Source organism: Mobula hypostoma, chromosome 7, assembly GCF_963921235.1.
Source record: "Mobula hypostoma chromosome 7, sMobHyp1.1, whole genome shotgun sequence".
Lineage (NCBI taxonomy): Eukaryota > Metazoa > Chordata > Chondrichthyes > Myliobatiformes > Myliobatidae > Mobula > Mobula hypostoma.
The window spans coordinates 9,801,224-9,821,470 of NC_086103.1; the positions used below are offsets into that span (position 1 = coordinate 9,801,224).

Genomic DNA, 20,247 nt, shown 5'->3' on the forward strand with positions numbered 1-20,247 from the left:
TTTTTACCATTGAAATAATAATTGGATCTTCGATTTTCCTTCCAAAGTGGATAATTTCGCTGTACTGCATCTGCCAGACCCGTGCCCACTCAAAACCTATCTATAGCTCTCTGCAGACTCTTCTTATCTTCTGCACAATTGGCTTTTCCACTCAATTTAGTGTCACCTGCAAAGAAGTTACACTATACCCAGTCCCATCTTCCAAGTCATTAATGTATATCGTGAATAGTTGCGGGCCCAGCACCAACCCCTGCCTCAAAGAACCCCAGCAAGTTTGTCAAACAGGACCTGGCTTTGCTGAATTCACATCGTGTAGGCCTGGTAGATCCATTTCTTTCCAGATTCTTATCTATTTCTTCTTTAATGATAGCTTCAAGCATCTTCTTAACTGCAGGCCTATAGTTACTTTTTTGCCTACATCTCTTTTTGGAACTGTGGCATGACATATGCCATCTTCCAGTCCGCCAGGATTACCCAGAGTCCAGAGAATTTTGGTAAATTATCACCAAAGCTTCCACTAAAACTTTCTCTATTTCTTTCAATATTCTGGGATGCATTCCATCAGGATCTGGGGACTTATCTATCAGCAAGCCCACAAGTTTGCTCAAAACTACCTCTTTAGTAATAGCTATTGTATTGAGGTCCGCACCTCCCATTGCACCATAACTTCTATCTTTGGCATGTTAGACCTGTCCGCCACTGTGAAGACCGAAAGAAAATAGTCATTCAAAGCTCGGCCATTTCCTCATTACCCAATATCAATTCCCCCTTCTCATTGGCCAAGGGACCAACATGTTCTGCTTTATATAATTATAAAAAATTTAGTATCCGTGTTCATATTTTGTGCTAATTTATTATCATAATCTATGTTCCCTTTCTTTATTGCTCGCTTAGTGTTTCATTGTTGCTTTTTAAAGATTTCCCAATCTTCCAATTTCACACTACTCCTGGCGACTTTGTACACACGAGTATTTAATTTGATGCTTTCTTTTATTTCCTTAGTTATCCAAGGCTGGCTTTCCCAACTCTTACTGTCATTGCTTTTAATTGGAATATACTTCTGTGGAGTACCGCAAAAAAATCTCTTTGAATGTCTTCCACTGTTTCTCAACTGTCCCACCATATAGCTTCTGTTCCCAGTCTACACTGGCCAACTATTGCACGCTCCATTTATATGGGAAACTCAATCATACTGTGATCAGTCTTTCTAAGAGGATCTCTAATTACAAGTTCACTAATTTTACCTGTTTCATTCCCAAGAACCAGATCTAAGATAAGATGTAGTTTCAGTCACATGCTGTTCAAGAAAGCTATTAAGGACGCATTCCATGACGTCCTCCTCAAGACTGCCTTGACCAACATGATTCGCCCAATCTACGTGCAAATTAGAGTCCCCTACGATAACTGCTGTTCTGTTCTTACATGCCTCGGATATTTCTTTGTTTATTGCCTGTACCATTGTAATGTTATTATACGGTGACCAACAGACAGCTCTCACCAGTGATTTTTTTCACTATACTATTCCTAATCTCTACCCAGACGGATTCAACCTTCTGCTCCTTAGATCTTATATCGTCTCTCACTGTCGCCCCGATCTCATCTTTAACTAATAACGCTACCCCACGTCCTTTACCTTCCTCCCTATCTTCCCGTACTACCTGATATCCTTGGATATTTAATTCTCAATCCTCTCCACCCTGTAACCACGTTTCTGTAATAGCTACTAAATCTACCCCGTTTTACTGACTTGTGCCACAAGTTCACTGACTTTGTTTCGAATACTACGGACATTTAGATAGAGTGCTTAATACTCATTGTGCTTTTAAAATCTTGGATTCTTTTTCTATTTTGTACTTGACTTTTCTTCACTCCACTCTTACTTTTCTCTCTTATTTTTGTTTTTACTTTATCTTTATCCACACTTTCCTGTTTTACTTTATACGTACTTCTGCAGTCTGTTGAACCCACAACCACCACCACCATACTATTTAGTTTCAAGCTTTATCCACAGCCCCACTGTGATTCACTAGTATCCATGACCCATCACGGTTCAGGTGGTGCCCGTTCCATTGGAACAGTTCACACAAAATGCTGGAGGAACTGAGCAGGTCAGGCAGTATCTATAGGACAAAAGGACAGTCGACATTTCGGGTCGAAACTCTTGCAGATTTTCTTTTTTTTCGTCATTCCAATAAACCTTTCCTACATCAATCCTTGAGCCACAGATTTAAATCTCTAATCTTCTTGACCCTGTGCCAATTTGTACGTGGCTCAGGCGGAAATCCAAAGATTATCACCTTTTTGGTTCTGCTTTTTAATTTAGTCCCAAGCTGCTCAAATTCCCTCAGCAGAACCTCTTCCCTCGTTCTACCTATGTCGTAGTACCCACGTAGATCACGATAAGTGCATCTTTCCCCTCTTACTGCAGATTCCTCTGCAGGTCAAGTAAGATGCCCCGAACCTGGGCACCAGACAGGCAACACAGCCGTCAGGACGCTCTATCCTCACGACAGAGAACTCTGTCTATTCCCTGACTATACTGTATTTCTCTTCGCTCTCCCCCACCCCCATTGAATGGTTCTTTGAACTACGATGCCACAGTCAGGTTACTCATCCTTTCTACAGTGCCCCATTCCCATCCACACAGGGAGAAGAAAATCTCAGACCTGTCGGACTAGCTCAAGCGCTGAGGCTCGTCCACTATTATCTTTTGAATCCATTACCCGCCTCACTTGCAGTGACACCCTCTTGTCCCTGACCACAGACCGAATTTGAGGCAGCCATGATGGAATACGGAGCAGATTCCATGGTCGGAATAGTCTAATTCCGCTCCTACAGTACTGGGCAAATATCTTAGGCACATTTCGCTATATATACTTATACATCATGTATTGCACTTTACTACTGCGCAAAAAAATGACATATGTGAGCGATGATAAACCTGAACTACTGAAGTAAAGATTATCCCAATTTCGCTGATTTATTTTTATCTCGTTGATCCTAGTAAGACTGCTTGTAAATAGGTGAATCACTCTCTACGGCATATCCTGTCTCTGACGTAACTTTAAAATTATGTCATAAAGTTATTTGTTTGGCTGATCCAGCATTTCTGTGTAAAAGTGAATATCACGTTGTGGCAACAGTGTGAACTATTGAACATTCATCAAATGGCCTTTTTCATTAAAGGACTGCCTTTTATTAAGCAGTTATAGACGGTTAGCATTGTCGTGAGAAACTCTCAAAGTGATGTCTTGTGGTTGGAATATTTGTACACGAACTTCCAACAATATTTTACTTGAACGAGATATGACTCCTAAAATTAGGTTCACTTCATCTTCGTGCTAATTAATTGTTATTTTTTCCGGAGGTCTTTGTTAAGTGCTAAAATGAATCTGCATTTGGTGAGCCAATTATTCATGTGTAAGTGATACTTGCCACGAATGTGGATAACAGATTATTAACAACTGAGTGTAGGTTGGGTGACAACCTACAGGAGTTTTTTTTTGTCAGCAACACAGTCTGAAATAATCTCCCGCAATGTCGTGCTGATGCCAGCATTTCAGCAGCATTGCGTGATCCCAGATGGTGCTGCAGCTGAGCAATACTATAAGTTTGCAGAATACGACTTAGATCAGAGATTGAGGATTACAATAGTTTTGGGTATCTGATTTCAGAGAACAAATTATTTTGATAGGAATTGGAGAAGTCGGAATAGAGTATTTTAAGTCGGATTAGAAGTAAAACTAAACTGATGTGAATTATACTTCGAAACATGGGAGGACATGTACCGTGAAGCTACAAGGCTTTCACTGAACGTTGATTATGTTGTATTCACAAATATAAGAAAATCAGTTGATGTTGGAGATCCAAAGCAACCTACACAAAATGCTAGAGGAAGACAGCAGGCCAGACAGTATCTATGGAAAAGGTTAAACAGTCGACATTTCGGGCCGACGCTCTTATTCAGGGCCGGTCTTGCATAAGGGCCTCGTCCCGAACGTCGACAATTTACTCTATTCCATAGATGCTGCCAAGCCTGCTGAGTTCTTCCAGCGTTGTGTGTGTGTTACTTATAAGTTCTATTGCTCGGTTAGATCAGGTGCAATAGATACGTTTGAGAAATTGAGAAGTAATATTATCGTAAGATCGGCTTAAATATAAATTATCAATATCTGAAACAAATACAAAAGGAATTCAACCGCATATAAAAGTTATTATATACTTGGAATTTTGGGTAGCGTTTTGCTACACCACTGATTTTTTCTGACAATTCTGTTACACTTACCCCATCCGACCGACTGTTCCTCGCTTTTGTATTTTCTGCTGGCACATATTTAGAGCACTTTTCAATGGTTCCATGCATTTGCTGACCGAATGGTGTGAAAAGTAATTCCATTGGTTCCTTCGTGGAACGAATTTTATAGGAGTGTGTTCCGGAAAGAGATCCATTTCCCTGAATCTCAAGGATACTGGGAAGGAAGTGGGAATCCGGCACAATACGCATGTTAACTGTCGAATTGTCATATTCCAAATCTCTTCTGCTGCAACACTTAGTGGTGCAGGCACGTCGAGAAGCAGGATTGGTGCCCACTGGGCAAATAGCCACAACAAGGACAATTATGACGATTAAAAGAATAAAAGATGTTGCTCCCAAAGTAATTATTATATAAAAGGACAATCTCTGCGTGTCTTCCAAATCGTCACTCGCTTCATTGACGTCCACCAGACCCTCCGACTGTTCCTCAACTATTGTCAACATAAAGGTGGCGGTGGTAGAGAGTGCGGGATAACCGTTATCTTTCACCTGGACAACCAGTCTCTGAGCCGTTGCGTCGCTATCTTTAAATCGCCTGACATTTCTTACTTCCCCTGAACTATATGAAACTGCAAAGAGACCCGGATCACTGGACTGTAGAATTTCATAAGAAAGTTTTCCATTCTTACCAGAGTCTGCGTCAAAAGCAATGACCTTTGTTATCAAATATCCAGGATCTGCAGATCGCGGGACACGCAAACTGGTATTGCCTTCGGTTGGACTTGATAGTATGACAGGTGGATTATCATTTTGATCCAAGACTATCACCTTCACTGTAACGTCGCTTGAAAGTGATGGTACGCCGGAATCCTGAGCTCGAACGTGAAACTGAAAACGTTTAAATTGCTCGTAATCAAATGGTCGGATTGAATAGATGCTTCCATTGTTTGAGTTAATGTAGAGATAGGATGATACGGGGACTGATTCAATCTGGTTCTCCAGAATTGTGTAAAACAGCTGTGAATTTCGATCAGTGTCAAGATCCAGAGCTGTCACTGATCCGATGTAACTGCCAGGTTCATTGTTTTCCGCCACATAGGCCGTGTAGGACGGCTGCGTAAAGCGTGGCGTATTATCATTTATATCTGAGATATTTACCACAATTGTCCGGATGGTCGATAACGGTGGGATCCCACGATCTTTGCAAGTTACAGTTATTTTATGTTGAGGAGCAGTTTCTCTATCCAGTTTTGCGTTTGTGACGAGTCTGTAAGAATTAGTAAAGGAAGATTCCAGGTCAAAGGGTAAAGTGGGTGAAATAGAACAATCGATATATCCATTTTTATTGGAATCTCGGTCAGTTACACCAATCAAAGCGATTAAAGTTCCCGTCGGAACATCCTCACTGATTGTTTCAGCCCCAGAATTAATTGTTAACTCAGGAGTGTTGTCATTGACGTCTGCGATCTCCACCCGCACACTGCAATGTGTAGATAATGACTGCACACTTCTGTCTCTCGCTTCTACATGAATCTGATAAACATCAGCTTCTTCAAAATCCAACATTTCTTTTGTACGGATCTCCCCAGACTTGGGTTCAATCGTAAATATTTCAGTTATTCTTGGCTCATTGTAACTGCTGAAAGAATAAATGACTTCGCCATTTGTACCTTCGTCTAAATCAGTCGCGTTAAGCTTAATCACCAAATAATTTAGCAGCACGTTCTCCATTAGACTAACACTATACATCAACTTTTCAAAAACTGGTACATTATCATTAACATCCAAGATATCAATTGTTATTCGAGCAGTACCTGACCTTTCTGGAGCACCGCCGTCAATAGCAGTCAGTAATAAATTGTATACTGATTGTTTTTCCCGATCGAGGTTGCTCTGTAGCACTAATTCGGGTAACTTCCACTTCCCAAGACTTTGTACATCTAATGTAAAATGGTCATTTTTAGTGAGCTGGTACGTACGAATAGAATTATTTCTTCCATCCAGGTCGTTCGCGCCCTCTAACAGAAAACGTGCTCCTGGTATCGCAGATTCTGATATTTTCAAACGTATTTCACTTTTCTGAAAAATCGGGGAATTATCGTTCACATCCAGAATTTCAACCTCCACTCGGTACTGTTCCACAGGATTTTCAATCACGGCTTCCGCGAGCAATGCACAGTTATTGCTCTGTCCACATAACTGTTCTCTGTCAATTCTCGCACTCACAAATAAGATTCCATTTATGCTATTCACATCCAAATATTGTTTGGAAGCGGAGGAAACAATTCTAAATTTACGACTCTGCAGGTCTTTTATACTCAAACCCAAATCTTTTCCGAGTTCTCCGACGAAGGCACCGAGTTCCAGCTCTTCTGGAATAGAGTAGCGAATCTGTCCGGAAACCAGGTTCCACACACAAAGCAGAAAGATGGATGATATCACCGACTTTCCGTGCATGCAGAGCATGTTCCTTTGTGCTATTCCTTCTGTGTGATAGACTGTAAATATCTGAGAAATGATTTTAGTTGACATCATCCTCCAGCAAATCCAAGCCAATACCCTTATTGCGGGAAATAAGTTGAAAAAGTACGATCGGTTGAACAGTTGGTTCGCTGCGTTCGCACACACACCGCCATTATTTTGCTTCCTTTCCCGGATAATGGGGGGATGGGTGGTGGATCACTAGCTGCATTTCACCTCCTTATTGGTAGACAGCGACACAAAGAGTCTCAGCCTATAACTGCACTGAAAATGTTGTCAAAACTGAACTCCAGTTAGCGTCTTAAACTTCGAATTTTTTTGGAAACGGTAAAATCATTTGAAATGACATTGCAAAGGAGAATGGTTTATAGATATTTGAACTACAGACACGTTATCTAAACGATGATAAATATATAGAAGAGTCTTTCTTTCGCTTAGATATGTGCAGAGATATTAAGAACAGTTATTACGCAATTAAAAATAAAATTTAAATTTTGTTTGAGAGAATTTGTTTCAATCTCTGCTACATTTCTAAACAAGGTAAAAATATGTTCTCGTTTAAATTTCTCTCAAATCCATAATCACCATTATGCAGAATTCATAACCACTCGCTTAAATTTCAACGTGGTTCTTCATCGCAACGCAGACAAAATGCTGGAGGAACTCCGCAGGCCAGGCAGTCTGGCAGTCCTGATGAAGGGTCTCGACTTGATACGTCACCTACTTATTGTTTTTCACAGATGCTGCATGGTCTGCTGAGATCCTCCAACATTTTGTGTGTGAGACTCCAAATGATCCGATGTTCATTCAGGTTCAGCTCCAAATCCTTAACACGGTCTGCAAGAAGCTGCAACTGGATGCAGTTCTTGCAGGTGTAGCCTTCAGGGACAGTGGAGGTCTTCCTGCTTTCCCACGTCCCGAGAGAGGAGCATTTCATTATCAGGTCTGGCACCCCCACTGCTCTAAATGTGCAACAAAAATAAATGAATAATAATCAAACGAACAATTCTCCGTATAGCCTTCGTCTATCCTCAGTGAAGTCTCTATTAGTCAAAGACTGAACTCTCCACTCTGACACTCTACATTCACGCAATGACTGCTCCACTTAAACCTAACCTCTTTTTTTTGAACCTTGCCAAATGCATAATTACGAACACTTCAACAGCTCCAAGTGATATTTGGCGCACTAATGCTCCCGCTACTATGTTGAAGTATCTCAGTAAGATACAAGCACCCTCACCATCTAAGTAATTTTGTTTCTTGGCGTGAGCATTGACTATTTTCTGATATGAGTATCTTGTCCCGAAGTAATGGACCAATCAGGTACACTTTCAGCCAGGACATGTTGGATCCACCAAAGACCTGTGCTTGTCTATCCTTAAAAGGGTTAACAGCAACTTCAGTCGTGGACAACTTTCCCAAGCCCTCATATTCTACATGTTACGACACTCCAGCATCAATGATCACAGATGTATTATGCCTTAGCAACGTCGGAACAGGGCGTGAGGAGTGATGACGTCACGTGGCAGCGACGAATGACAGGGCTTTGCAGCTTGTGGCTGCCAAACGCCCTTTAACATTTCAATGGAATTTTCAAGTAATAAGTTGAAATAGACGAAATGAATAACGTTATTTAAAATATTATAAAATATAAAAGTATAAATTTATTAAAAATTCTATACTAATCGGAAGAAACTATAGCATAGCTGGCTGTGCAAAGATGAGGAGCTGGTTGAGAAAGCTATAGAATCAGTAAAATTATGCTAGTTAAAACATGGAAAATTGAAATAAAATCAGCCAGTTCTCTAAATACTCAGTAAACCATACAAGATAATGAAGAGAGAAACATACATCGCAAATTCTGCTGTGGCTGTCTCTATTGGAGGGTGAATATCGTCTCTCTTTATGAGTAGGGGGAGCGGGACAGACAGACAGACAGACAGACAGACAGATAGACAAATAGATAGATAGACAGCGAGACAGATTGACAAATAGACTGATAGATAGATAGATCGATAGCGAGAGATCAAACAAATAGACATGTAGATAGATTGAGAAGGTAGTTGCCAGAAATCTGAAACAAAATGGAGTACTGGAGGTACCGGGCAAGTCAGAAAGCATTTGAAAAGATAACAATAGAATTAATATTGATAAATATTTATCAAAAATATACTTTGATAGGAACGCCAAGAAGGACGGAGAGATTGGCACTGATATTTTCCCTCTTTTAAAGACAGAATTGTTACAATCGCCTCGCCATTGATGGCTGCGCGCTTCGTGCTGGAAGTTTGCATTAAAAAGGATTGGTGACCAGGAGTGGGCGGGGATGAGTTGGCCGAATGGCTCATTAACGTGCTCTTTGACTCTCTCATACAACTTTCATACTCTGCTTTGATTCGTCTGGACAACTAGCATTACTGTTCTACGTCAAATAATTGAAATTGTTTGCAAAACTGCAATTATTGTTATGAATACTTTTAGCGGGATTAATTACACCTTCTTTCCAAATAATTTTGCAAATTTAAAGATCATACATTTTTGATTTATCTAATCATGTTAAATTACCTAATGACCCTGAAAGTAATCAGGTGAAGGATTGCTATTATGTTCTGTTGGAAATTACTTCAAACAGAAATGGGATGCTGCGACGGCGAATCAACATATTTACTCGATCACAGCACGTTCTGTGAAGGTATAAATATTTCTTTCTACCCCTTTAACCAAATGTTTGAGCCATCATTTGGGTACTGAATTAGTACCAGATGAAGAGTATAGAAATTGTAAATTGTAAAGCTTATCTGGCAATAATCCGTTACCGAAATTAGGGATCTTCTCTTGTAATGTTGTATATCAAAGAGGTGGCAACTAGTTTAGTTTCCACAAGTTTATATGGTTCAGTTCGCCTTGTAAATTGCAAAACACCATAACTGACATTATGTTATCAATGCAATACGGTTAATCTTAAGAATGATCAAACTCCACAAGTAATGAAAACTGCAGTCAGAAAATGCCAATCAATGTAAGTGTCGGCTGGTATTTCAAACCAAGTAATGTCTCACCCCTAAGGGGAATTACTTCGTAAAATTTTCATGTTCCATTTTATACACAGCACTCACCTCATTTGAACAGCTATGCAACGGCTTTGCATTGTACTGCAGAGTAAATCTGCCGTCCTTTCCAATGGTTCCTGCCACCTGTAGACCGAATGGCGTGAAACATACTTCAGCTGGTTCAGGTGCCGACCGGATTTTATAGCGATACGTTTCTGAAAGGGATCCATTGCCGCGAACCTCAAGTATATTTGGAATGAGGTGGGAATCACGAGCAGGCTGAGGTTTGACATTTGCATTTGGATACCTGTATTCCAACTCCCTGGTGCGGCAGCAGAGTGCCAAAGGGCAGACGTTGATTGAAGCAGCACTACTGCCCATTGGGCACATTAAGACGACAAGCACAATGATAATCACCAGCAGAATTAAAGACGTTGCTCCCAAAATAATTACTATATAGAAACTTAATTGCTGTGTTTTATTTAGATCCTGACGTGGCTCACTAATGTCCGGCTGATACGTTGCACCTTCATCAATTACTGTCACGGTTAGGGTTGTTGTGGCGGAAAGAGATGGATACCCATTATCCTTCACCTGAACAGTTAGTTTTTGTATAGTGGCGTCACTATCTTTGAACCGCCGAACACTCCTTATTTCTCCTGAATTATGTGAAACTATAAAAAGACCCGGGACGGTGGCCTGTTGCAGATTATAGAAAAGTTGTCCATTTTTACCAGAATCTGCGTCGGATGCAATGATCTTTGTTATCAAATATCCTGGATATGCAGATCGGAGGACAGGCAAACTGGCATTGCCTTTTGTTCCTGGTGATATTATAGTAGGCGTATTGTCGTTCTGGTCCAAGACAATTACATGCACAGTAACGTCGCTGGAAAGTGATGGTAGTCCGCCATCCTGAGCTCGAACGCGAAACTGAAAAGTCTTAAGATGCTCATAATCAAATGATATTTTGGAGTAGATACTGCCGTTGGTTGAGTGGATATAGAGGTAAGAAGATACCGGCATTGACTGAATCTGTTGCTCCAAAATAGCGTAAGATATTTGTGAATTTCGATCAATATCAAGATCCAATGCCGTCACTCTTCCAATGTAACTTTCACGTTTATTGTTTTCTGTCACATAGACCGTATACGAAGGCTGCGTAAATTGTGGCGCATTATCGTTTACATCCGTAATATTAACAATGATTGTTCTGTTGGAGAATAACGGAGGGGAACCGTGGTCTTTACACGTCACCGTTATTATATGTTGAGCAACTCTTTCTCTATCCAGTAACGCACTAGTTACAAGCCTGTAAGAATTTGAAAAGGAAGATTTCAACTCGAAGGGGATGTTCGGAAAAATGGAACAGTCGATATCTCCATTTTGATTGGAATCACGGTCTGTGACACTCAGCAACGCTATCAAAGCTCCAGTCGGACTATCTTCGCTGATTGTACTAGAAATAGAATTTATTGTCAAGTCTGGGGAGTTGTCATTGACGTCTGCAATCTCGACGCGCACGACACAGTGCGAAGACAACGGGTGCACGCTTCTGTCCTTAGCTTCCACATAAATCTGATAAATATTGGATTGCTCAAAGTCCAACATTCCTTTTGTACGAATCTCCCCTGAGTGTGGATTAATTGTAAATATTTCGCTTAATATTGGCTCATTGTTACTGCTGAAAGTATACACAATTTCGCCATTCGTACCCGCGTCTGAGTCAGTCGCGTGAAGGTTAATCACTAAAGAATTAGGCGGCATATTTTCCCTCATATTAACACTATATAGCGATTTATGAAACACCGGAGCATTGTCATTTGCATCCAGGATTACAATAGTTATATGTGCGGTACCTGACCTTTCTGGAGAACCGCCATCAAGAGCGGTTAGTAATAGACTGTATTCGGACTGATTTTCTCGGTCAAGAAATGTCTCCAGTACTAATTCGGGTAACTTCCACTTCCTAGTACTCTGTACATCTAAAATGAAATGTTCATTTGAATTAAGCTGATACGTTCGAATGGAGTTATTTCGTCCGTCCCCATCCTGTGCGCGCTCTAACAGAAAATGGGCTCCAGGCATTACAGTTTCTAGAATCTCCAAACGAAGTTCCGTGTTCGGAAAAGTCGGAGAGTTATCATTGATATCCAGAATTTCAACTTCCACCCGGTATTGTTCGACGGGGTTTTCAACCACCGCTTCCAAGAGCAGTACACAGTCATCGCTCTGACCACACAGCTGTTCCCTGTCAATTCTTGCATTCACGTACAAATTGCCGTTCGACCGGTTCACATCCAAATATTGTATTGACGTGACTGATACAATTCTGAATTTACGACTTGTTAGTTCCTCTATGCTCAAATCCAGATCTTTTCCGATTTTCCCGACAAACGCCCCACGTTCCAGTTCCTCAGGAATGGAGTAACGAATCTGCCCGCAAACCAGATTCCACACACAAAGCAGAAAGATGGAGGTTATCGCTGACTTTCTCAGCTCGAAAAGAACACTCCTATGTGCCATTTCATTTGCAGGTTAGATGACTGACACCTTAAACAAATGTTTACGGTTGATCACATTCTGCTCGATATCCAAAGCAATCCAAAGAAATAAGTCGAGGAGTGATCGTCTGAATAAAAGGTTCGCTTTGTTTCTGCGCTCACCGCCATTACTTTCCGTCCTTTCTCGGGTACTGGGGGATGGGTGGTGGATCACCAGCTGCATTTCACCTCCTTATTGGTAGACAGCGACACAAAGAGTCTCAGCCTATAACTGCACTGACCGTGTTGTTAAATTTGAACTCCACTTAAAAATTAAAATTACAAGTTATTTTTACAAATCGTTCAACTAATTTGAAACGAAACTAACAGAAACGAATGGTTTATTGACATTTTAATGACAGGCACGTTACCTAAGGGATTACATATATATAAAAAATGTTATTCTGTCGCTGAGATATATATCGGAAATGCTAAATTATTACGCAATTGAAAGTGAAATTTAAATTCTATTTGAGATAGAATTTCTTGCAATCTCTGTAATATTTTTAAATAAAGCAAGAATATGTTTTCATTTATATTTCGCTCAAATACGCATAGAACTTTTTTTAGTATAGGGTCCATAATCACTCGTTTATATATCAACGGTCTTCTTCGCATTTAATCGTGTTGACATTACAGTTACTTTATATTTGAGATAGACTTAATGACTTTGCTGAAAATTTCAACATTTAACCTTGTTGAAGGCTACCGCAAGGGTGTAAACAACCCTTATTGATGCAAACCAAGAATAATTTTTTTTAAATCACACGGATGCTTTCACGTTTGTGGCAACGTTTTCAGTTATGAAGATAGTTCCTATAATAAAGAAGCTATCAATGGTTACATTCAGTTACTTGTGCAGTGCAATAGGACTTCAGTTGATACAGGTATCAAAGATCTTCCTTACTACAAATATTTTCCAAAATTCACATCAGTTTTTTTTATTTTTCTGAGCACAGTAAAAAGTGTTTTATACGCACCAGCAGAATGTATAATTTTGTCATAGGTGCATAATTGTACCTGATTCAATTGTATCACAGCAAGTATTTATTTAAAACTTGCATGAGACAATTTTAAGTCCAAGTTACAACAGGAACCCAACAGTTATGTATTATAATTTAAGGAGTTAATAATAATATATATGCTTAGAGAAAGCTTCCACATATAGTCTTTGTGTTTTCAATAAAACACAAATAACATGAGAAAATATCTGAGATGCTGTTTGAAGAGATACAAGTACAAAACAACATTTCAACTTTGATTAGAATGAAAGGAAGGCTACCTTATTGAGACAGTGGAATTAGAAAGGGGAACAATGACGAAAAAGATAGAGTGCAAAACAAAAGATTAAATGGCAGCCGTTGGTGGCAGGTATTTGTGGAGCAAAGTGGCGAGAGAGGACATAAGACTGGGAATAGCAGAGATAATACGAACAATTGCTGGCAGAAGGCAGAGGTACAAAAAATAATGACAAAACAAAAAGAAAAATCGAATGTGTATAAATAAAAGAATGGAAAATGCTTCAAAATCAGCAAGTCATGCACTATCTGTAGACATATTAAAACAATTTAGTGTTATTTACAAAATCAAGCACTCTTTGTTGCAACTGAAATATGATTTCTTTTCATTCCAGTGATGCTCATCTATTATCTAATGATATCGAATACGTTTTAAATTCGAACGAGTCTTTGAAGTCATTAATGGACTGATAATGTGCCGTTTACACAATGTATGTATTTATTTATTCTTATAAATATCAGAAAGTTAATGGCTGCAGTGGATAGAACTAATCGTTGATCAGCGGCTTTCAGTGTCGGGGACGTTAGATTAAAGAGATTACGCTGCCACATATGCTAGATCGAAGTTTCAAAATGCAGAAGTTAAAACAATAGTACAATTAATATTTGTGAAGACTACGACGCCATCAAAAACTGGAAGTTCAGCATATGCGTAAAAGTGCAAACTAAGATTTTGCAGTCTCCGTCAACCTATTTGATTGATCTATCTCCATTACGAGTGAAACTATCCTGCTTGACACTGGGAATGGCTAAATGTATTGCGGGCTGCAAGTACAGTTTCTACAAAATATTCAAGCCACTATGCTTATGTCCAGTGCGTTGGACAATCCAGCCAAACCTTAGCTGTTTAACACTCTCGCAATCATTAAAAAAAAATCGAGCAGCATCACATGCTGAAACTGCTTTTTTCTTCAATCAATTCCCGATTACGCAGTTTTAATCTTTCAGGTAAATACATATGATTGCGTCCACATTTGACCAGAGTGCTGAACGTTTGTGTTATAGGAGTATACTCACTGAGGTACTTCAAATATATGTAACCCTCAGGCTCGTGTTTGTCCTGGGGAAAACAGCCTCTGGCCCCGCCAAACGGAGAAATCAGGTTTGTGTGAATGCTGTGTAAGTAATGTACCGCCCAGTTGCAAGCCCACAACGCAAAATATCAGACAGTACACCATATGCAATTAAATGATTGAACTTTATGAATCTTAATCTGAATATGGGGTTAGTAATGAAAAAAAAGGCATATTTCAACGAAAAGTCAAAAGTACACGTTGGATCTCACAAAATCGCCATTCTTCCACCCTTGCTCTCCTCCGAGCGTCGCCGACCGTCCGGCCCTCAGATCCCAGTCCACTCCGTACGGTGGTCTACCAGCTCTCTCCACACGTGTCTTCCCTCATCTCTCCTCGACCAAAGACCGCGAAAAGCCTCCTTCCAGATTCACAAGACAAAGCAACAATCCCCCGATTGGCTAACATGCATAACCATAGTCCAATTATCTCCAGCCATAACCTAAACATTGCTGCTGCAGAGAAACCGTTACCCCAGCAGTGAACATTACAGAGAAGCCATTTCATTAGCCTTACCACTGACACATTACAGAAAAGCCATTATATTAGCAGTGAATCCTTACAGTGCGTTACATATGTTTTCATGTAGAACTGGAAAACAGTCTAGGTATCTGTTGTTTCAGAAAAAAAGAGGAATTATTAAATCGATTGAAATCTAGCCCAGTGCTTGCGTTGACGGAATGAGTACTGACTTCAATACAGCTTGTATGCTGTTGCAGGAGTTGGGCCAGGATCACTCAGCTTCAAGTTTCATTACTATCATGGTCGAAACATTGATAAGCGGGTAGTTTCACAATGCCACCGAAGTGATTTACCTTTACCTTCTAGCTTAGTTTAACTAACAGTGACAGAAATGTATATCAGTGAAAACAAATCAAGTCTTACGGAACCAGGGAGAAACAATCCATTCAAGATAAGTTATCGGAAGTAAAGCAGTGTTGGAAAGACTGCAGCGCATTCTTCTCATTCCATTTCATTCTTGCTGGATGTTCCCAGATAATGTCAAGGTAATTTTATTTCTTTAATCAAATTCCTTTCTGACAAGATCAGAAATGAAGATACTGTCTGATATTTTAACAGTGGAGGACTCCATTCATGGCTCTTACAATAACAGAAAACCTTACATAAACAAGGTGGATCACATTCAGACAGTCGTCTCTCTTAACAGTAACGTACATCTAAATACAAACACCCTCACCATCTACTCCGGTCAGGTACATTGTCAGCAGATCGTGTTGGATCCATCATAGAAACATAGAAAACCTACAGCACAATACAGACACTTAGGCCCACAAAGCTGTGCCGAACATGTCCTTACCTAAGAAATTACCTAGGGTTACCCAGAGCCCTCTATTTTTCCGAGCTCCATATACCTGTCCAGGAGTCTCTTAAAAGACCCTATCGTATCCTCCTCCATCATTGTCGCCGGCAGCCCATTCCACGCACTCATCACACTCTGCTTAAAAAAACTTACCTCTGTACCTACTTCCAAGCACCTTAAAACTGTGTCTTCTCGTGCTAGGCATTTCAGCCCTGGTAAAAAGCCTCTGACTATCCACACGATCAAATCTTCTTATCATCTTATACTCCTCTATCAGGTCACATCTCATCCTCCGTCGTTCCAAGTAGAAAAGGCCGAGTACACTCAACCTATTCTCATAAGTAATGCTCCCCAATCCAGGCAACACCCTTGTAAATCTTCTCTCCACCCTTTCTATGCTTTCCACATCCTTCCTATAGTGAGGCGACCAGGACTGAGCACAATACTCCAAGTGGGGTCTGAGCAAGGTCCTATATAGCTGCAACGTTACCTCTCGGCTCCCATATTCAATCCCACGATTGATGAAGGCCAATGCACTGTACGCTTTCTTAACCACAGGATCAACCTGCGCAACAGCTTTGAGTGTCCTTTTAACTCGGACCACAAGATCCCTCTAATCTTCCACAAAGAGTCTTACCATTAATACTATATTCTGCCATCATATTTGACCTACCAAAATGAACCACCTCACACTTATCTGGGTTGAATCCCATCTGCCACTTCTCAGCCCAGTTTTGCATCCTATCAATGTCCCACTGTAACCTCTGACAGCCCTCCACACTATCCACAACACCTCCAACCTTTGTGTCATCAGCAAATTTACTAAAGCATCCCTCCACTTCTTCATCCAGGTCATTTATGTAAATCACGTAGAGTAGGGGTCCCAGAACAGATCCCTGAGGCACACAACTGGTAACCAACCTCCATGTGGAATATGACCCGTCTACAACCACTCTGTCTTCCGAGGGCAAGCCAGTTTTGGATCCACAAAGCAATATTCCCTTTGATCCCATGCCTCCTTACTTTCTCAATATGCCTTGCATGGGGTACCTTGTCAAATGCCTTGCTGAAATCCATTTTACATTTACTGCTCAACCATCATCAATGTGTTTAGTCACAGCCTCAAAAAATTCAATCAGGTTCGTAACGCACGGCCTGCCTCTCTTAAAGCCATGCTGAAAATTCCTAATCATATGATGCCTCTCCAAATGTTCATACTTCCTGCCTCTCAGGATCATCTCCATTAACTCACCGACCACTGAAGTAAGACTCTCTGGTCTACAATTTCCCGGACTATCTCTACTTACGTTCCTGAATAATGGAACAACATCCACAACCCTACAATCCTCAGGAACTTCTCCTCTCCCCATTGATGATGCAAAGATCATCGCCAGGGGCTCAGGAAACCCCTTCCAAGCCTCCCACAGTAGCCTGGGGGTACATCTCATCCGGTCCCTGTGACTTATCCAACTTGATGCTTTCCAAAAGCTCCTGAACATCCCCTTTCTTAATATCTACATGCTCAAGCTTTTTAGTCCACTGTAAGTCATCCCTACAATCTCCTAGATCATTTTCCGTCGTGAATGCTGATGCAAAGTACTCATGAAGTACCTCTGCTATCTCCTCCGGTTCTATACACACTTTTCCACTATCACACGTGATTGGTCCTATTCTCTCACGTCTTATCCTCTTGCTCTTCAGATACTTGTAGAACGTCTTGGGGCTTTCCTTAATCCTGTCCGTCAAGGCCTTCTCATGGCCCATAGAAACCACAGAAAAACTACAGCACAGATACAGGCCCTTTGGCCCTTCTTGGCTGTGCCGAACCATTTTCTGCCTACTCCCACTGACCTGCACATGGACCATATCCCTCCATACACCTCCCATCCATGTATCTGTCCAATTTATTCTTAAGTGTTAAAAAAGAACCCGTATTTACCAACTCATCTGGCAGCTCATTCCATACTCCCACCACTCTCTGTGTGAAGAAGCCACCCCAATGTTCCCTTTAAACTTTTCCCCCCTCACCCTCTGGTTTTTGGTTTTTTTCTCCCCTTGCCTCAGTGGAAAAAAGCCTGCTTGCATTCACTCTATCTATACCCATCATAATTTTATATACCTCTATCAAATCTCCCCTCATTCTTCTACGCTCCAGGGAATGAAGTCCTAACCTGTTCAACCTTTCTCTGTAACTGAGTTTCTCAAATCCCGGCAACATCCTTGTAAACCTTCTCTGCACTCTTTCAACCTTATTTATATCCTTCCTGTAATTTGGTGACCAAAACTGAACACAATACTCCAGATTCGGTCTCACCAATGCCTTTTACAACTTCATCATAACATTCCAGCTCTTATACTCAATACTTTGATTAATAAAGGCCAATGTACCAAAAGCTCTCTTTACGACCCTATCTACCTGTGACGCCACTTTTAGGGAATTCCGTATGTGCATTCCCAGATCCTTCTGTTCCACTGCACTCCTCAGTGCCTTACCAGTAGCCCTGTATGTTCTACCTTGGTTTGTCCTTCCAACGTGCAATACCTCACACTTGTCAGTATTAAACTCCATCTGCCATTTTTCAGCCCATTTTTCCAGTTGGTCCAAGTCCCACTGCAGGCTCTGAAAACCTTCCTCACTGTCTACTACACCTCCAATCTTTGTATCATCAGCAAATTTGCTGATCCAATTTACCACATTATCATCCAGATCATTGATATAGATGACAAATAACAACGAACCCAGCAGTGATCCCTGTGGCACACCACTAGTCACAGGCCTGAACTCGGAGAAGCAATTCCCTACTACCACTCTTTGGCTTCTTCCATTGAGCGAATATCTAGTCCAATTTACCACCTCTCCATGTATACCTAGCGACTGAATTTTCCTAACTAACCTCCTATGCGGGACCTTGTCAAAGGCCTTACTGAAGTCCATGTAGACAATATCCACTGCCTTCCCTTCATCCACTTTCCTGGTAACATCCTCGAAAAACTCTAATAGATTGGTCAAACATGACCTACCACGCGTAAAGCCATGTTGACTCTCCCTAATAAGTCCCTGTCTATCCAAATACTTGTGGATTCTGTCTCTTAGTACTCCCTCCAATAACTTACCTACTACCGACGTTAAACTTACCGACCTATAATTTCCCCGATTACTTTTCTATCCTTTTTTAAGCAACCAAACAACATGAGCCACTGTCCAATCCTATCGCACCTCACCTGTAGCCAGCGACATTTTAAATATTTCTGCCAGGGCCCCTGCAATTTGAACACTAGTCACCTTCAAGGTCCGAGGGAACACCCTGTCAGGTCCCGGGGATTTATGCACTTTAATTTTCCTGAAGACAGCAAGCACCTCCTCCTTTTCAAACTGTACAGTTTCCATGATCTCACGATTTATTTCCCTTAATTCCATAGACTTACTATAAACTATTACTTACTATAAACCTATTTAAGATCTCCCCCATTTTCTTTGGTTCCGCACATAGCAGACCACTCTGATCTTCAAGAGGACCAATTTTATCCCTTACAATCCTTTTGCTCTTAATATACCTGCAAAAGCTCTTTGGATTATCCTTCACTTTGACTGCCAAGGAAACCTCATGTCTTCTTTTAGCCCTCCCGATTTCTTTCTTAAGTATTTTCTTGCACTTCTTAGACTCCTCAAGCACCTTATTTACTCCCTGTTTCCTATACATGTCATACATACAACTCCCTCTTCTTCTTTATCAGAGTTGCAATATCCCTTGAGAATCAAGATTCCTTATTCCTATTCACTTTGCCTTTAATCCTGACAGGAACATACAAACTCTGCAGACTCAGAACTTCTCCTTTGAAGTCTTCCCACCTACCGATCACATCTTTGCCAGAGAACAACCTGTCCCAATCCACGCTTTTTAGATCCTTTCTCATTTCTACAAATTTGGCCTTCTTCAAGTTCAGAAACTCAACCCTAGGACCAGATCTATCCTTGTCCATGATCAAGTTGAAAATAATGGTGTTATGATCACTGGAACCAAAGTGTTCCCCTACACAGACTTCCATCACTTGTCCTAACTCGTTTCCTAACAGGAGATCCAATATTGCATCCCCTCTAGTTCGTCCGTCTATATATTGATTTAGAAAACTTTCCTGAACACATTTTACAAACTCTAAACCATCTAGACCCCTAACAGTATGGGAGTCCTAATCAATCTATAGAAAATTAAAATCCCCTACCACTA

The 20,247-nt window shown here is 40.7% G+C and overlaps 1 protein-coding gene across 1 annotated transcript in view; it reads right to left on the bottom strand.

The window, feature by feature from the left end:
* Positions 1-20,247, bottom strand: part of LOC134349872 (uncharacterized) — a 343,283-nt gene that overhangs the window by 309,897 nt on the left and 13,139 nt on the right. Inside the window, 4 exon segments of the mRNA XM_063054837.1 lie at positions 4,286-6,902; positions 7,507-7,698; positions 9,812-12,301; positions 15,899-15,963. Coding sequence (XP_062910907.1) covers positions 4,286-6,902; positions 7,507-7,698; positions 9,812-12,301; positions 15,899-15,963 — 5,364 coding nt within the window.